Here is a 19,168-nt window from a genome sequence, read left to right on the forward strand (position 1 = left end):
TTAAACACAGAACAATCAGGCAGCTTTAAGACACGTCTGGCCCACACATCTATCATAAATGACATCATGATCGTGCATGTGGAAATACCAATAACTCACAGAAAATACTGTAATTCACCACATTCACAGCAGCCATTTTCCTCTGACGTCACGTATCATCATCACTACTGTACTCCAGGTTTAAGTCGCATTTCACCGCTTCCTGATAAATGAACAACTCTAAAGACAATGTATACTGAAAAAATGGAGCAACATCAGCTCATATTTTAAGGTTAAACAACATATTTGATAACCCAACAGCTACTGTTAGCCAACAGCTGATGCTAGCAGTCGACCACTTCCTAGCTAACATTAAGTTTAGCCTAGCATTACATTAGATAGAGATTGAAGCATTTAATTTTGTATTGTCTAACGTTACCAAAAATAATATTAACTTTCGGCCATTTAGCTAGCTGTAAAATTAGCTAGTTAGCACCTGAGTGCTACATAAGCTGTTGTCTGACTGTAGCTATGGGTTATCAAATATGTTGTTTTAACTTGAAACATGGGGAGAATTCCCTCCAGATTTTCACTGTTTGTGCTTGGAAGGGAGATTAAATCATAATCATTTATCAGATACTTTTAATTTATACATCTTACAACCTTGAACACAGCAGTATATTGTCATAACAGCATTAGGGCCAACCCAGAGTTTGACCATCAGAGGAAACTGGCTGCTGTGTGAATATAGTAAATGCATTTTTCTACTGACCAAAACAAAGGATTTAATGTGACAGAAACAATGTAGCTGTTAACTTATAGACAAACCCATAGACTGTCTGTAAGAAGAGGCCTAGCCTCCAGTTTCAAATGAAGCCAAAGTGTCGTACGCCTGCATTCTTTCTAATGGCCAGCAGGGGGAGACTGTACTGGTTGCATAAAGACATCTCAATCGCTGGTTTTAATTCGTCTTCAATACAGCATGTGTTCATTTAGTAAATAATGGTCCCATTTACAGTAAAATTGAGAGTGCAGAAGGGTATGCTACGGGCGACCAGGTTTGAGATGCGACATTGTGTAAGTTGTTTAAATATGGTCACATCTCTTTCCAAAAGAAAAACTAAATGGGGGGTGGCCAAAACGCCGATCTCAAGGCTTCAAAAAGGTTTACAAACCAACCAATGGGTCATGTCATGGTGGCTATCTCCACTTCTTATTAACACTCTATGGACAAGCCATACTGTGCCAGTGATTCCTCTTTTTAAAAGCCTCCATGTTGCATCACACGTAGAAAAGGACATTAATTTCTCATCACATGAAAGAAGGCAACACATCCTGAAGAAGACACGTCCCTGGCTCTACGCACTGGAAGAAAATGGCTTTAGTCCCCCCCCTGACACAACATCAACAGTGTTTTATCCAGCACAGGAAGATGAACAATGATCATCCACTCAGGTTGTTTGTCCATGAACAGACCACGCGGCCTGTGTGGAGCCTCCTCTGATGGTCTCGTCACGTTGATACCATGCTGACTGACCTGTGGAGTTAGGAGACACTTCTAGTCCTTCAGATTTTCACAAGTTTTAATTCTGATGAACATTTTTAAGAAGATAATATATTACAAATTCAATGGTCCAGTATCCTGAGACAAAACATCACTTCTTCTTAAAGATCTTGAACTTTTTTTCACAATGAAAAATCTACATAAACCTGCTCTGTGCTGCTCCTCTTTAAGGTACACCGTCATTGTTTTCTATGGACGGAAAAATAAATCAACCATCACTAGAGGTTTTGCTCACTTAAAGGTCAGGAACTTGATTTTCTGTATTGACTATTTGTTGATTATTAACTGTATAATGCCCATGAACCTAGATACTGCTGTAAACAGGAACTGTGTGGATTTATAAACCGGATTCAACCCCTGTTTCATTGCTACGCTTACATCTATGCACAGTAAAGACTTACAGCAACCCTCTCAAATGACCATACCATAAGAACTAAAAGCTAAAATACATTCATCGTATAACATTTGTACATGCTACCTCTATGTTCACAAAAACAAAACGCACTTATATCAGTTTCTTGTATTCAACAAGAGGTTTGGACGCCTTGCTTCGATGTCTCACCATATTTTGTTCAAATAACAATCAAAACATTAACTTGTGTGGGAAGGCTTGGCAACACTTGTTTATGCCTGCAGGGATCGACTTGTAACACCGTCAGTCTCCGCTGTTTTCTTGATTTGGCAAATTTTCTCTGTTGAGAGCACACACACACTTAAACACACACCCAAGTCCACACGTGTAGCCTCTGTTTAGCTACAACAAACACACACACAAGAAACGTTGCAGACAAAAGTCCAAGTATCCAGTTAAGTAGCAGTTTATTTCAATCCTGCCTGTTATGCTACTGGTGCTGAGAAAACAAGTGGAGCTTCTCTGAGGTGCTCAGCCTCTCTGTGCATCATTTTAGCAGCGGTCATCCTCGTCTGTGTCACTTAGCAACTCGCTAGCTCCAGCCGGACTAACCTGGCCAAATTGCTTCCGGAAATGCCCGTTAGGAACCTGCCAGGAGTGTCTGAGCTGAGGGGCGGAGAATGTGGCGTTGACCCGCCCCAGGCTTGTTGCCATTGCACTCTCAAAAGTAAGGGTGTCCTTGTCGCCCGCCTCGCCACCGCCGACATCCTCGTGGAATGGGAGGTAGGGCTCTGAAATGTAGCGGTGAGGAGACGGGTGGCTCGGCCCTGACGCCTGACCTCTGGATGACCCCTGAAGGATGTCTTTTTCAGCCTTCAGTGAGGTCTCTGTGGAGCCGCCGGGGCCCTCCTGAGGCTGGGTCTGTCCCTCGGAGGAGCTTGCTGGTGGGGGAGAGGTGTGAGCTCGGCAGGCCAGGGGGGAGTAGGAGATGTACGGGCGCGGGCGGGAGGGGGTCTGTGGCAGCTGGCGCCGATTACGAGGAGTGCTGGACTCTGAGGTGGAGTGGGCGGGGCTTCCTGATGTGTTCACCTGCAAATAACACAAGCATGATAGTTAGGAAAGATCTGCTTCTTATACTGAATACTCCCCGCAGAGATTCAGTCCTTCTGCTTGTTTTCCTTCCAATCAAAGGTACAAAAACGTCCCTTATCCCAAACCAGCCTTGGTTGTAATCCTACCTGTCTCTGTAAAGTGTGTGTGCGTCCTTCGCTCGGTGAACGGGATTGTCTCCTTTCACATGATGGATCCCGACTGCGCTCCTCAGAGTTGCAGCGGGACACGTCAGGAGACAGTAGGTGGCGCCGTTCCTTAGATCGCCCTCTTTCATGACTGCTTGTTTCTCTGGGGTTGATTCTAGGACCTAAGAGGCGTGTAGATTTTAGTTAGTAAAAAAAAAAGTTTACAGAGAATGGGTTCAAACTCCATAAGACTGTAGCGGGTGTTTCAGTGATGTGATGTGTTTTAAATGACCTCTGTAGCTCCTCTGACGGGGCCTGTACGTGTCGTCAGGACTGACTCTCTCCAGAGAGTGCTGCTCCTGCCAGAGGCCGTTCACACACTGGTCTCCGATGGTGGAGAAGGAACGCTTCATCAGCTTACTGTCTGCTGACATCCCTGGCTACACACACGGCAAACAACCACATTAAAGGAGGAAATGCTGAATGACACTCTCTCACTCTCATAACAATACAAACAACATAGATACAGACATAAACAAATACTGTAGACCACATTCTTTAACACAATATTTATTAAGGACCGTATACAGGTTTGAATGAAGGTTAATATGTTTTATTACCTGTGGATCAACAGCTAGCCGGGGCATGGAGGACGCTCTGATAGATGCTGTCCTCTGAGGTGACTTAATATCTGTTGACTCCTGCCTGGCCTGCTGCATCACTTGGTTATACCTCACGATGTCAGGCACCTACACAAATACAAAGAACACAGGGAGCTGATCGTTTCTCATTTATTTCTCCTGTCAAAGGATCATGCAGATTGGATTCGGAGGTGTTTTTTAAGTTACCAGAGTATGTAAATGATGGTGGTGGTGATGTGGGTGGAGGTACGGGTGGTAAGGTGAACGATAGACATCATCCTCCTCCTCCTCCTCTTTTTCTTCCCTGGAGTGAGACAGCGGCTGCAGGAACATGTCTTGAGGAGAGATGGGGCTGAGAGCAACAAAACCTCCTCTGGTGCTGAGGGAGCACAGACAGGCAGAGGCAACAGATACATCACATACCGACAAAAAAAACAAACTACGGGAAATAAGATGTCTCTATTCATAACAGCAGTTAGTTTAAATAATTACGAGAAGAAAAATGAAGTGAAATATTTACAGAGCAGATCCGGCGCTGTGCCTGAGGAATGAAAGGGCTTTGGCGTTGCATAGGATTTCTTGAGGCAGAGAGGAAGCATCCATTCGCTGGAACATTGGAGCATGTTTCTACGGGGAGAGAAACACACAAGGAGAGATGGGTTATTAAAACAGGCTACAGTTGCACTTCTTTAATAACAACATGGACATGCAAAAGTCACAGAAAGAATTGTGTAAATATTTTTTGTGTTGGATTTTGGAAGATAATGCAGTCTAAATACAATATATACTTTTACAATTCAAAATAGGCTGGGTTCTAGTACACACAAGTCTTTATTTTCAACAAAAGCTGAAAAGATACCTGCTCCTCCAGCTGCTGTCGGAGCTTCTTGGCCTTGCTCTGCTTGTAGTAGTCCATGATCATCATGGCAGCATAGATCTTTCCAATAGTCATGTCGCTGGCTGAAAGAGCAGGAAGCAAAGACAGATTGTTTTTTGGCCTTTGCCCTCATTTGATAGGACAGCTCAAGAGGGACAGAAAATACAGGAAATAAAGCGCGATGAGGACATGCAACAAAGGCCCAAGGGTCCGAGGTGAACCCTGGACAAATGCGGCAAGGTCTCGGCCTCTGTATATGAGGCCTGCTCTACCAAGTGAACTAAACCGGCACCCCCAGCTTCTTTTCTTTCATTTATGAATAAGTGCACTATTAAGCTGCAGGTGTGATCCTGATGTCACCTTTGTGAATGGGAACCAGCAGCTCTAAAGTCTTCTGAGAGAGATGAGGCCAAATGACACCGATCTCCTTCTGCAGGTCCAGGTCCATCTGATTTCTATCCTCCCCTCCTGGAGTTACAAGACACGTACACGAACACACATTAAGGGTAATTTCTGTTAATTTCATTACACCAGAGTGAATGTATCTATAAAGTGTTGATGTTCAGTCTGACCTCTGGCTATCTTGATTTCCAGGGCGGTGCGGATGAGGGCCATGAGCGTGGAGGTGAAGTGAACGGACATGTCGTCGTCCACAGGCATGTTCATCAGGACGAGTCTCTAAAGGCAGCAGAGAGATTATTATAGTCAGTCACAACACGGCAACACTAACAATTATACAGCATATCACAATGCAAGAGTGGAAGCCCAGAGTGGCGCTGGTGGCTCATAATGTCTTTAAATCTTGTTATCTTCGGGTCCTTGAGACTTAAAATTGTCATTATCTAACAGGTTACAGATTGTTGTACTTATTTTTTAAGGTGATTTTTGCAAAAATGAAAATCAATTCAGCCAACACACTTGACAAAGAGCAGTTTAGACTCAATATTATCAAGGTTGGACACAAGCAGGAATGCCGTCGTGTATCAGACGTAGCTTGACAAAAAATGGTGAGCCACCATGGCCTCTGTGGGCGTCAACACAAAGAAATGTGACATGAAATTATGAACTTAAATTATCTTATATCGATACAGGAGGATGGAGAGGACATATCATAGCTTGTTTGAGAAAGAGTGATTATTCTATAATTACATATAAACTGGTTCCTGAATTACAAGATAGAGTGGTAATAAAAAGAAAGATTTAGAATTTGCCCTCTCCTGTCCTCCTGTAAAGGGAGGACTGAACAACATGTGCTGTTTATCTAGTTCTATAAAAGAAGACATAACACACTCTGCAGCTAGACATTTGTCGTCATCTGTTATGGTGCATGCTTGCAGGCTCACATGCATCACATAGACATACACTGCATTACATATAGCTGTAACATCGGGCATGTAGCAGGAGGCACATGCACACAGTGATGTTAAAAAAGAAACAGAGAAGGTGTGAAAGACATGAAAGCATTTGATAGCAGACGAGATTCAGCATGTAGATGTTTGACAACTTTCTGCTTAACGTCCTCTAACTGGCTCAGAGAAATAAACTCCAACAAAGACTCTTTCATCAGCAACAGATAATGACATCTTATTGTTTCTGCAAAGATGCAAAGCAAAACAGGCAAATCATTACTGCAGCGCTGATCATCTGCCAATGAAAAGATAATGAAGCAGTACTGCATCATATCACCAATGTATGACACACAGAATGAGCTTTTACAGTGCTTGTCCTCGGCAGTGCCTGTCTCTGGTGTTTATTCTACCTTATATGCCAACTTGGAGGGGCATTTCTTGCCCAGGCCTAGAGGTGGCGACATGTTGGTCAACATCTCATACATGTCAGTGTAATGGATACGACCACTGGGGGCGCCAGGTAGCCGTGAAGATGGGAATGAGGTAGAGGAAGAGGGAGGAAGGGTGGAGGAGAAATTGAAAAACAGAGGAGGAATCGGGGAGTGTGTCCCAAAGGATGGATAAGGAAAAGAAGAAGGGAGAGAGTGAAGGGAATAAGGGAGGAACAAGTACGGAGGAGATACAAAAGAAAGGATTATTTCAAGGCATCACGCAGGAGGAGAGTTAAGTAGGAGAAACAAAACAGGTTGTATTCTTTCTATGCAGCCATCAGGGCATAGAAATCTGGGAAAGGAGAAAAATCTCAGACAGGGTGAGCAAAGGAATGACAGCCTCACTGGATCTGGTACGAATATCTAATACTTACCATGTGTAGCCTACGAGAGAACTAAAAACATCTTTAAACCAGATCCAAAAGGTAGAAAGGGACAGGCTCCCCCACAAATTGCTCCAAAGGTCAGATTTAACCTCTGATAAAATTATATGTTTGATTTACAATCCGAAACGAGGGACATCCTGTGCCTTACTACCCTGAGACTGGAGTGTCGCCATTCTTTGACCTGAGCAACACACCCCTAAAGATCAAGCAGGGTAAGGGGACGGAGGAAGTCAGGAAGGATCCCACACCAAAGAGGGGACATGGGGGGGAGGGGACCAAACCTTGCATGCCACCCTGTGAGGGCAGTTCTTTCCAAAGCCCAGGGGAGGTGAAATAGTGCGTACAACTTTGTACATCTCCTTATAGTGGACCCTACCACTGGAAAAAACATACACGTCTTTAGTTGTGTGTCATGAGAGCGTTTGTAGTCCACGAGCAGGCTGGAGGAAGTCTAAAAGGAGGCTCTGTCCTCTGGTCCTCAAAAGCAGTTTGAGGAAATCTTTACAGCATTAAATCAAATATTTTTTATGGACACATGAATAAAATTGTTTAACAAATCTTTTATGAATGCTTATTGTGGCTAAAATGCTGGACAGAAACAGATGTTTAACACAGTGTTCATACAAATTGAACCACAGGTGCATTTCATGTATTATGGAGTTGGTTTAGTCGGTTTAAATTTTACAACCTGACTTAAAACATCATTTAACATTACTCAAATCTGCTGCACTTTTGATAAAATGTGGGATAAAGACAAGGAGACACTGACCAGGCGGCACGGTCATACTCCCCCCAGATCCGAACAAACTCATCCAAGTGGTGAGGACCCAAGATGGAGGAGTCTCTCGTCAGATACTCAAAGTTATCCATGATCACAGCTACGAACAGGTTCAGCATCTGGACAGAAGACAAACAGTAGAAGAAGGAGACACAGAAATGTAAGATGGAAAGATGCTCCCCCAGAGAAGTGATACAAAAGAAAGTTAGCAAGTTAGCTTCCTCGTCTTACCAGGAACGAGCTGAAGAAGATGAATGACACAAAGTAGAAATAGGCGAAGTCGGAGCCGCAGCCCCCGTCCTGCTCAGGTGTAGTTACTGCCGGGTCCTTCTCACACTTCTGTCCCCCCAGACACGACAACATGATCTCCTGCCATGACTCCCCTGTGGCACTCCTGGACACACATATTACACAACACCAGGAGTACCATTTAAAGCCTTTCAATAGTAACTCATCTCAGATAGCTGGAACCAAATGAATGCAATTTTAAATGCACGTATGTTTACGTCTTATTAGAACAAACTTCAATATAGGGAAACAAACCCAACATCAACACTCAGCATTTTGGTCTAGGTAGCCAATTCATTACTTAACCCACTCTGGCAAAGCAAAGCTATTTACTTAGGAGGTAATTGGTACACTGCAGCATCTATCACCCCCTGACAAGAAGCCCCCTGGGTTCTTAGAAAGCAAAGTCCTGCTACACTAGCAACATTATTCCGACTACAACAGGGAAAGTGTTATTTAGCAAACTAGGTGTCGTTTGGATCACTTTGGATCGCAAATTTCATGAAGTAGCTTACTCGATTGTTTCTGTGTTGATCTGAGATGAACAACAGAAAAGAAGAGAAGATCTCGAGGTGTCCTACCTGAACAGCAGCATCAGAGCACCAGAGAAGGTCTTGAAGTTGTTGTGCTGGGTAATGTGAGTATTGTCATTCAGCTTAATGTTCCCAAACACCTGATTCACACAGATTTACAAAGAGATATCCAAAAACAACATAAACACATGAGATAAACCCCTGTAACTGTGTTGGATTTTATTCCAACGTGAAACAACTTCACTTATGTAGCTGTGGATAAAAAAGCTGCACTTTACAAACCACCTACAGAGACACAGAGAAAGATCAAAGGATCCATGTTGCTAACCTGCATGCCAATGATGGCATAGATGAAGAAGAGCATGGCGATGAGCAGGCACACGTAAGGCAAAGCCTTGAACGACTGGACGAAGGTCCACAGAAGGATCCGGATGGTGTAACCCTGCCTCAGCAGTTTGATGAGACGAGCTGCCCGGAACAGCTTCAGGAAGCTCATGTTGAACGTGTCAACAAACTGGAGAGAAGAGGGACAGTGTTGTTTACTGGATACCATCTTGTCATATTAAAGAATACAGTGGTAATGATTACACAATACAGTGTCAGAGCCTGTTGATACTTATGTTTGTTATTACCTGCAAGTCTACCACGATCTCTGTGATGCTTCCCAGAACAGTGATGAAGTCGAAAATGTTCCAAGTGTCTCGAAAGTAGTTCTGTAGAGACATCAGAGATGCTTTGACACATTTCTAAAGAAGATTCTGAATTCAGGCTGCTGCGCGTGGATGTTTTCTCTCACCAGAAAGCCGAAGGCCATGATCTTGAGGACGCACTCGACGGAGAAGAGAACAGTGAACGCCGTGTTCAGGTGCTTCAGTACGGCCTCATACGCCGGCGGGGCAGAGTAATACTGAAGTAAAAAAGGCAGCAGGGGTTAAACTACAAGAAATACGTGGTAGGAATAGGATAAAAAAAGAGGTCAGTGGTGTGTATGAGACCAGTGTGATATCAGTGTGAACTCCAGCCCTGCAGATCTACAGGTTGATGGAAGATTCCTCCAGACCCATAAATAGTCCCTCAGTCTCTGCACCTCTCATCTGTGGCACTATAAAAGGAGTCATTCCTCTGGGGGCGGCAGCCACAGTTAATGAGGTCATGCTAAATAGCAGCCCCTGGACATTATAGATCAATATTTAATACAGGCTGAGTCACCCCGCGCCTGTCTGTCTGACTGTCTGTCTGTCTGAACAACATGCGCAGCACAAGAAAAGGCCAGAACAGGAAATAAATAACGGTGAGAGAGCACAGGTGGAACAGAAGTGGACTCATCAGTTTCAATACATCTGTGTTTGTAGTTAGAAGTGACGCATCTGGGTTTCTTTGAAAAGCAAAGTGTTAACAGTAACAAGTCTCTGACAGAACATGTTGCTGAGAAGCAAAGAAGGGTGTGTTTTTTCTGCCGGCATGAAGAAGAAGTGTGGAAAAATGGCTCGTCTTGTTTGAGAAGATAGATACTAAAATCACACATGGTCATAATCAGTTCCTTCAATCACGCATCAAAGATCTGCATTTTCCTCACCTTCATCATCAGCACAATAGTGTTGAGAGCGATCATGGCCAGGACAGTGTACTCGAACGAGGGTGACACCACGAAATGCCACAGACGGTACTGGAACGTGTGCCGGTTCTGGGGCATGTAACGGGTCAGGGGTTTGGCGCTGATGGCAAAGTCTATGCACGCCCTCTGAAATACAGAGAACAAGAGAGAGAGAGAGAGAGAGAGAGAGAGAGAGAGAGAGGGGAAGAAAAGAGTGAAACAGAATTTAAAAAAAAAAGCTTGTTTTAATGATTTGCCTTTTGGTTATTTTCTGTTGGCGTTAAAACTCAAAGAAAGAAAAAGATGTTTCATACCAGAGCATTTATGGATAAACATTATCTACATTGGCTTCTCAGACTAGACACATTTTGTTTGCATAAAGTAAAGACAGACTGATATAGCAATTTGAATTTCATATAGCCGATTAGATTGCAGGGAAACTGATGAGTCACTTTATCTGAGCGCTACATGATAGAGAAAACCCAGAGACTTCCCTCACCTCGTTCTTTTCCAGGCTGCACTCCTCCATCATCTTATCCCCCTGCTCCTGGAAGGTGATGATGATGAGAGCCACGAAGATGTTGACGAAGAAGAAAGGAAAGACGACAAAGTAGATGACGTAGAAGATGGACATCTCCATTCTGTTGCCGTGGCTCGGACCTCTGTCTTCCTCTGTCACGTCTACTGAGTGCTGCAGAACCCTGGAGGAGCAGAGACAGGATGCTAATGCTAATGCTAACACGTTTAAAAGCTTAACCCACAGAAAATAGATCAAACTGCTTAAATATAATTCATAACATAACTTTTTACTTGGTTTGGGGTCAAATGGCAATTAGCTCTTTGTTCAAGGATATCTGTAGGATTTATTTCACTTAGTGAAGGTTAGTACAGCGCTAAACCATGAGCACTGTCAGTGAATGTTTGTATAACCTTATTATAAGATGAATAAATGACTTTATCACATGTATTATATTTCCTTCAGCAAAGGTCAGATTTGAACATTCACAAAGAACAAGCCAGATGTTCAAAGGTTAAACTGCTCGTAAAAGCTAATGAGACCGAAGAGGTAAAGATGATCTGTGAGATCCAGCAGCAGAGTGAACACAGGCTCAGACACTCACTGAGGCCAGCCCTCTCCTGTGGACACAGTGAACAGAGTGAGCAGAGCCCAGACGATGTTGTCGTAGTGAAAGTCGTGTCTCTTCCAGTCTCTTCTCTTCATCTCTTTCTTGTCCTTTCCGTAGTCGATGTAGTAACCCCTGAAGGAGAAGGAGGAGGAGGAGAGCAGGTACAACATAAACTGTTAGAGAAGCAGAGGCAAAGAAGCAGCAAATAAAGATACTTAAAGAGACTGTAACAATCATTTAGACTCTGAGAGGACTCTGAAAGAAATAGTGAAAGTATTGAAGGAAAAAAGAGAGGGATAAGCCATTCATGAATGAACAAATTAAAAAAAGGAAAATTAAGGGAGGTAGGAAGGTAGGAAGGAAATAAGGATGGAGAGATATAAAGTACGTAACAAACAAACACACAAACAAAGGAAAAAGAAAGAAAGAAAGAAGGAAAGAAGGACAGAAAGAATAGAAGGAACAAAGAGAAGAGAAAAGAAGGAAAACAGAGGAAAGGAACGCAAGAAAATAAAGAAAGAAGGAAGAAAAGGGAGAGAAAAAGTGAAACCAGGAAGTTTTAAAACAAGGAAAAAGGGAAAGAAGAAAATAATAAAAGAATGAAATAAAGGCCTGAAGCAAGGACAAAGGATTAAAAGGTAAGGAAGGGAGGAAAAAGAAGGGAGGAAAGAAGGATGGATGGAAGAAGAAGGAGAATAAGGACAGAAAGAAGAAGGGGAAAAAGGAGGAATAAAAGAAACAAGGGAACAGGGAAAGAGGAAAAAGGGGGAAGGGTAGGAAAGAAATAGGTAAAGAAGAGAAAGAAGAAGGAAGGAAAAAAGATAGAAGTTAAGAATTAGATAAAGAAAAAGGTAGCAAGAAAGAATGAAAGAAAAAATATAAAGACAGAAAGAAAGAAAAAAGAAAAAAGGAAGAAAGAAAAGAAAAAGAAGATGAACATAGATCTACATGTGAGAATAAAGAGAGAAAAAGTGAGCAAGAGCAGAGAGAGTGTGAGCATTACTGGCAGTCCTTCTCGGTGTCCTTGGAGCTGTCCGTACAGTAGAAAAACTTCCCCTTGAAGAGCTGCACGGCGATGACGGCGAAGATGAACATGAAAAGCTTATAGACGATCAGGATGTTGAAAACATTCTTCAGAGACGTCACCACGCAGTCGAACACCGCCTGGAGGAAATGAAACACACACACAAGAGGGAAAACATGTGGTGAGATCAGGGAATAAGCGTCTGTGCGATGTGTCACATTTGTATTCTCTGATGCATCTAAATATCTATTTATTTATTAAGTCAAATTTATGTTGTTATCAATCGTGATCCTGCTGCAAATAGTGTCTGTTTCAGCCAGACATCTGAGATTTGAGATAGCAGTTGTACGTCTGAACTAAAATCTTTAAATCTAACAAGCCAGTATTTGCTTCCGATAATTCATCTGATTTTCCAGCTACTTGTCTCAGGAGAATATTGAGCTTTACACTTAAACAAGAAAACAGGTTTCATAAATGGTCTTTTTACTGGCATGTTGACAGATCTTCTCTCCCTCTCCTCTTGAATAGACGTGATGTGGATGTTATTAGTTGCAATCACACGAAGACTACCTGTTGGCACACTCAGACAGCCCTCCAGCCGCTTCTCGGGCAGATTAACTCCCTGCCTTCGCTTCCATCTCTTCTCACATTGCCTGATTTCCTTTGTTCACCAAGCTCTCCTGCCTCCTCTGTCCTCCTTTAGGCCACCATTTCCATTTCTTTTCCCTCCGAGAAGTGTCTCAATGTAAAGCTCTCCTCTCCTGCTCCTTCTTGTTTTCTCCCTGTAGACCGACTACGTGTGAGGAGAGTGGATCCCAGCCTGACATGTCTTCATGCCCTGATGCTCACAGTTTGTCAGCTCACGGCTCGTCACCTCATCTGTCTACCTGTAATCTCTCCTTAAGCTATGCTGTATGATTCTGTGAGTGTTTGTGTATATCATACCTTGAGTTTAGGAAGTCTCTTGATGGTCTTCAGAGGTCTGAGGACGCGTAACACTCTCAGAGATTTGATGGTCTTAATGTCCCGTCCTTTGTTGTTTCTGTACAGAGAGACATGTTTTTACACTCTGCAAATAGTTTGTTCTCTTTGTGTTTGTTACTGCATGTTTAATGTGACATATAATCCTTATTTTATACATTTAAAGATGGTATATTTATTTTTTTACCCCATCACATTGCTAGAGATCAGTCCAACAGGGGCATCATCCACAGACGGTGTAAAACAGCACAGAAGGACACGTATATAAACAGTTATAATGTCATAAAGAACATGGAAGCAATTACTGCATGAAGTGATTCAACAAAAGCTCATTTACAGCAGATTTAAACACACATCATTAGTTCAATGATTAATATAAATCATGTCACTGACGAGAGGGCGAAGGCCACCAACGCTCCCACCACGACGATGAAGTCCAGGATGTTCCACAGGTCTCTGAAGTAGGAGCCGTCATGGAGGATCAGACCCTGGTCAATCATCTGAGGGCAAGACAAAGCTGTGCAGTGAAAACATTTCTTTCTCTGGGGTACTTTCCAGAGAGGATATTCAGGTATTTTAGGTTTATCCGTCTCACTGTTGTAAAAGAAAGAATATGAAACTCCTGAACAAGTTGAATTAAATAAGCAGTGGGCCTTTGTTACTTCCTCAGCCTGAGTATAGCGAAGGCATAAAGGAGTCAGAGGATGAATCTGAGTAGGTGGTCACAACAAATCAAACATATTTAATAGGTAAGTTTTATAAAGTTTTTATAATAGTAAACATTGGTTCTTTTAAATGGCCAACAAGCTAAAACTGTGTGACAAAAAACACAGGTTGTTTCTGAGCAATCACAAATGACAGAGAACAGAGGCTAAAAGGACAGTTAGTTCTTTGATGGGTTGCTAAGTTTAGATCCTTTGGCTCCAAAGTGAAAACATCCTGGAACTATGATTGAACACCTTTCAGCTATTATCAGACGATGGTTTAGCCTCTGAGAATGACGGCCAGTGGATATCAGCTAAATGGATGTTGGGGACAAAGCTCCATGTTCCATGTGCTGAATGTATTTGGAGTTAAGAGATGAAGTTCACAGCTCAGCTCAATAAACAGATATCTGCATGTGACTGCAGATTAATGAAAAAAATGCGTATTATTAGCCAAATTTTATCAGACAAAGGCCGATGGTTTCAGAGCTTGCATTTCTCAGACTCTGCTCCATTTTCCTGCATGCAACCAAAGCCTGCTCAACATAATTGGTCATTACTATGGACTACAAACGGACTACAAAACCAGCACACTGTCAATAACTATATCTTGTTTACAGATTCTGCATTCATTTGCGGATTTTTGTTTAAATCTTTGAAATGCGGGGCGCTGGTTGAGCTTAGTTGGTGGAGCAGGCGCCCCATATACAGAGGCTACAGTCCTCAACGCACTGATCGCAGGTTCTGTCGTTTATTTGGTGCATGTCGTCCCCCACTTTCCACATTCCCTATCTCTCTTCAGCTGTCCCAAAAAAAACTAGGCTCAGACATTTTCTGTAGACTGTCACGTCACGTTATATTTTCCTTTTGTATTAAAATCCGGTTGCCAGTTAAGTTTAAACAGTTTTAAGTTTTAACAGTAAAACGCATCTGGACTTTGTAATGGAATTTTTGTGTACGAACGTGTCACAGTTACAAGCCCACTTAATCTCTAAGCAGCATTTTCCTAACATAGCTGCTACAATCACATTTCATTATAATAGCATCTCACCTTTATAATCATTTCAAATGTGAAGACTCCAGTGAACACATAATCAAAGTATCGCAGAACCTGCAACAAGAGTGAAAGAGCGGGACAGTCAGAGAGAAAGATCAGACAAGCAGACACATCCTGGATACAACAAACACAATAAAAATGCGTTCCTCACAGAAAAGGTGATACTCTTCGAGTCGTTGTTTGAGACCTGTAGGGCGATTTTACTTCACAGACTCTTATCTTGTCACAAAGTGTGTAACAATCTGCTTAGCTAATGGTAACACCACACAAAGTTTAATTCTATCAACATCCAAGCTCAGTATGTCTCAGATTTCAATTTCCCCGCTCATCAGGGATTTAACTGCCCCCCATCAAGTCACATCAGAGGCATTTTGTGAAACAATCGGAGGAACTGCTTTTAGAAATGTTTTCCTTTATGGTGGTTTTGCTGCTTAGCGTAGATGAAGGGAGCTATTAGACCCGCGGCACAGATAAAGAGTGATTGAAAGCGTATCTCAGGAGTTAACAGAGTGATTCAGGGGAAATATCCTGGCTCCGCTGAAGTAATTTATGCTCCAGCTGTCAGACAGTTATGATTTATAACATGAGTGTGATCAGAAACCAACCTTATTCCAGTCAGAGGACGTGGCTACAGGGTCCTCAGCAGCCAGTGCTATGCTGCTAGCAGCTATGACCAGCAGGATGGACATTTCAAAGTACCTGAGGTTCACCACGTAGTGACACGCTCGACGCACCCTGAGGGAGAGCAGATGGTGGAGGGAAGATGTGAAGGAGAGGTCAGGTACCACATTTACCTTATGGAGTCCATCCTAGTTGTTTATGAGAGAGAAGATTTGTAGCAACTTACGGGTTGTCAGGTTTGAAGATGAACATGCTGTCTGGAGTCACAGTGCTCACAGGCTTCGTCTCCTCCGCCTCCTCCTTCTCTGATTTGCAGGTTTCAGGGTCTTTACTGTTTACTGAAGGTCAGGAGGAGGAGAAGAGGAGGTAAGGAGAGGTGCCAGGAGGAGAATGTAGGTACAGTAGATACAGACATGGAAGAAGGGCCTTAAAAAGTAAGCAAGCTTAGTTCTCAAAAGGCAAGATTATAGTGGGAACAGATCTGCTGAGAATAGATGGAGCCCAGCAGTGGTAAGACGAATCAGAGAAATCTGGGGGCTTGTTTAAAGATGACATGAGTCACTGCCTCTCAAAAAGCCTGAACTGTGGAGGGAACGATTTACCCTATGTGTAATAGATATGAAATGAAGCATGAATGCTTAACTGCCTGACCTATTTCTCTATGGAAACTAAATTTGCTTGAGAATTTGGAACAATTTTCAGAACAGCTTTTGCAGTGTGATAATCATGTGTAGGAAGGATGCAGAGTAATGTAACAGACCATCAGTTGTGATACCTGTGATGGTGGAGAGCTCCAGAGACGACTGAACGTTGGGCATGTCGATGATCACACTGGAGCTGAGCTGGGATTTATCCAGCTCCTGCTCCGTCTCGTTCTCCTCCTTGTTGCTCTCCGGGACGGCAGGAGGAGACGGCTCCGATTGCGGAGGAGCTTCTTCCTGCTTCTGAGGACACTGGTCGCCTGTGTGGCTCTGGTTTTCAGTCGGGTCAGTGTTGTCTCCTTCACTCTTTTCAACCTGCCTGAAAATACAGAGTTGAGGTTTATACTAACAGAACCACCAACACTGATGTGCATGTAGACCCATGTGTTAGTTAAAGGGGGACCTGGGCGATTTGTATGACAGCACCATAAACAGCCCAACAGTGCTGCAGAGAGACAGAGAGGAAAAACTGTGAGGCCTAATGAGATATCAGTTTAAGCCCTGGACAGAAATTTGGTCCTCAGACATTGCAGCAAGGGCTGCACGGGGGTGCAGCATGAATCCCAGTTCAGACGGAGTGGGTGGAGTTTGAATGCGCGTATAGATTAATTAATTATCCATTAATCCATTAATGGAGAGATGTCAGAGTGAGCGAGTTGCACATGAACATGCGCTCCGAGCAGCTGGGTGATTTGGTGCCTTGCTCAAGGGCACCTCGACAGTACCCAGGAAAGGACACAGGACCTCTCACGCTACCAGTCCCAATTCCCATGTTTTGTCCGTACTGGGAGTTGAACCTGCCACCCTCCGGTTTCCAAGCCAGGTCCCTACAGACCGAACTACTGTCTACCCCAATTAATGGGAAACTACATTCATAAAGGCCGATACTCACAAAAGCAAGGAAGGTTAGGAAACATTGCTTAACCATGGAGCAGGTTGTTCCCCATCTCTTTACCCTAAATTCTCCACTGTTGAAAACCCTTCTGAAGCTAAGGCAGACAATTTACGTCAGAAGGACTTCCTGTTATATTTGTTTAAATTCTCTTTATGTCTCGACAGCAATCAATCTATAAAATGCTCTGACAAAAAATTGAAAAAATCTGTAGTATCTGCAAGCTGAAGCGAGCAAGCAAGTCTCACAAGAATAGCAGAGAAAGGTAGCTGGGTGTAATTAACATTGACAACAGTGTGCGTGGTTTCTTTTCCCAACTATCTCTCTTGACCTCACCCTGCACCTGTAAGTGAGGCAGTGCATGTCCATGTATACTCATGTGTGACATTTTTGCAACTTACTCTTGTTGGTATCTCCAAAGTTGCCTACCCCGGCTTTAAGGCATGAAATGCAAATTATTTAGAAATGCAGCTTAATGCAGTAGAAGTAGTGAATTTAAGTCTGTTCTTAAAGTACACCATAGTTTCAAAGATCTAAAAACATTTCTTTATCCATCATCGTTGTCATGCAGTCTTGTGCATAAATCAGCACCTAAACATACAGAATAAAAAGTAATGTGTGTATTTGGTAACATAATGTAACATAATGTCTCCAGGCCCTGGGCTGGATCGGACTATAGATCTTTGATGAATTCCCTCCTCTTCTTTCACTTCAAACATGTTGGACAAGCAGCTGTTCGTCTGTCTCACCTGCTCTCCTCAGGTTTAGACTCCTCTTCCTCCTTTTTGACCTCTGCTTCCTTCTCCTCTACTTTCCCTGGATGTCTTTTCCTCTCCCTGCTGAGCGGGAAACCCGCCACGTGGCTTCCATTCCCGGGTGAAGCCCCCTGACTTCTGGAGCCGGTCTGATGGTCACAGTGATGCCTCCTTCCCCTAATCCCAGCGTGACCTCCCAGCTCAGAAGTCAGAGTGTCAAGGTTATCTGGAGGTCTAAATTTCTTTACTGCCCTGTGCTGACGGTCGCCGTTTAATCTGGGGCTCCGGCGCTCACTGAAGGTGTTGTGACTCTGGCTGACACTCAGTTTTCCACTCTCACTGATAGGCTCTGGTATGGCCGTGGACACAGAGGCATCAGGAGGTGTCCCGCTCGTAGGATCCACCGACTCCGGCACCAGCACCGACAATGGCGGTTCAGGTAAGTCGCCGCAGAGGGCAGCATCCACAGACATGGAGGAGCCTAATGCCTGAGTCTTCGCCGGGGAGGCTAAGGGGTCCGTGAGGCGCTTCAAACTCCCGGTGGTAGTGTGCTCCATGGCCTTGCGGTGCAGCGACAGAGGACGTCCAGAAGCGGGCGGCCCGTCCTTCTCCTCGCTCGGGTTGTTGAACAGGATCTCTCGGCTGGACATCTGACGGTGTCGCCGCAGCTGGCTGGTCCTCTGCTCCCACACCGACATGGTCATCCTTTTTCTCCTCTCTCTCCTGGACATGAAAGAGTTAGAGGGGTTGAGTGGTGGGGGTGGGCGGCCCTCCCTGATGCTGCCCTGGGCCTCGTCCAGGGAGCAGGAGTAGGTGGGCCGGCTGCGGTGAATGGCTCTTTTCCTGTACAGGTAGGGCCGCCTCCTCCGGCTTCCCCTGGGGAGATAAAGAGAAGACAAAATGTGGGTATATAAAAGTAGACATAAATCATATAAAACAAACAATTTATAGAAAGGTTAATGACCTAGTGTAAGAAACAAGCTTTTAATTTGAAAGTTATTTATTGATCCAGGTCTGGTCATGCTTTGTAATGCACCAAAAGTCAAACTTCTACTCTCTATGTTCTCTCTATGTAAATTAGCAATCAAAACATTCGTACAAAAAATGACAGAACATAGCAACTGTTTTTGGCTGATGTTCAGCAACATGAAGCAATTTACCGAATCGATGAAGATGTCTGGTGACAAATTAACCAAGCCGGGATTTGTTGTGTGACTTTAATAACAAAAGGAGTAA

General features: G+C 43.6%; 1 protein-coding gene across 1 annotated transcript in view; it reads right to left on the reverse strand.

The window, feature by feature from the left end:
- Positions 1-364: 364 nt before the first annotated feature.
- LOC138607405 (voltage-dependent R-type calcium channel subunit alpha-1E) overlaps positions 365-19,168 on the reverse strand; it is an 88,079-nt gene continuing 69,275 nt past the window's right edge. The window contains exons 20-47 of the mRNA XM_069679996.1: positions 17,927-18,808; positions 16,360-16,604; positions 15,811-15,922; positions 15,569-15,698; positions 14,958-15,017; positions 13,596-13,702; positions 13,390-13,401; positions 13,167-13,263; positions 12,201-12,361; positions 11,192-11,329; positions 10,570-10,771; positions 10,053-10,217; positions 9,273-9,383; positions 9,109-9,189; positions 8,805-8,990; positions 8,525-8,616; positions 7,887-8,049; positions 7,647-7,774; positions 6,411-6,507; positions 5,224-5,329; positions 5,012-5,119; positions 4,634-4,734; positions 4,295-4,401; positions 3,982-4,153; positions 3,754-3,882; positions 3,426-3,573; positions 3,134-3,315; positions 365-2,984 (exon numbers count right to left, since the gene is read on the reverse strand). Of these exons, the coding sequence (XP_069536097.1) occupies positions 2,448-2,984; positions 3,134-3,315; positions 3,426-3,573; positions 3,754-3,882; positions 3,982-4,153; positions 4,295-4,401; positions 4,634-4,734; positions 5,012-5,119; positions 5,224-5,329; positions 6,411-6,507; positions 7,647-7,774; positions 7,887-8,049; positions 8,525-8,616; positions 8,805-8,990; positions 9,109-9,189; positions 9,273-9,383; positions 10,053-10,217; positions 10,570-10,771; positions 11,192-11,329; positions 12,201-12,361; positions 13,167-13,263; positions 13,390-13,401; positions 13,596-13,702; positions 14,958-15,017; positions 15,569-15,698; positions 15,811-15,922; positions 16,360-16,604; positions 17,927-18,808 (4,759 nt within the window). The 3' untranslated portion in view covers positions 365-2,447. The remainder of the gene's footprint in view (positions 2,985-3,133; positions 3,316-3,425; positions 3,574-3,753; positions 3,883-3,981; positions 4,154-4,294; positions 4,402-4,633; positions 4,735-5,011; positions 5,120-5,223; positions 5,330-6,410; positions 6,508-7,646; positions 7,775-7,886; positions 8,050-8,524; positions 8,617-8,804; positions 8,991-9,108; positions 9,190-9,272; positions 9,384-10,052; positions 10,218-10,569; positions 10,772-11,191; positions 11,330-12,200; positions 12,362-13,166; positions 13,264-13,389; positions 13,402-13,595; positions 13,703-14,957; positions 15,018-15,568; positions 15,699-15,810; positions 15,923-16,359; positions 16,605-17,926; positions 18,809-19,168) is intronic.

Source organism: Semicossyphus pulcher, unplaced genomic scaffold (genome assembly GCF_022749685.1).
Source record: "Semicossyphus pulcher isolate SPU_LCO1_2020_fin unplaced genomic scaffold, fSemPul1.0.p SCAF_4, whole genome shotgun sequence".
Taxonomy (NCBI): domain Eukaryota; kingdom Metazoa; phylum Chordata; class Actinopteri; order Labriformes; family Labridae; genus Semicossyphus; species Semicossyphus pulcher.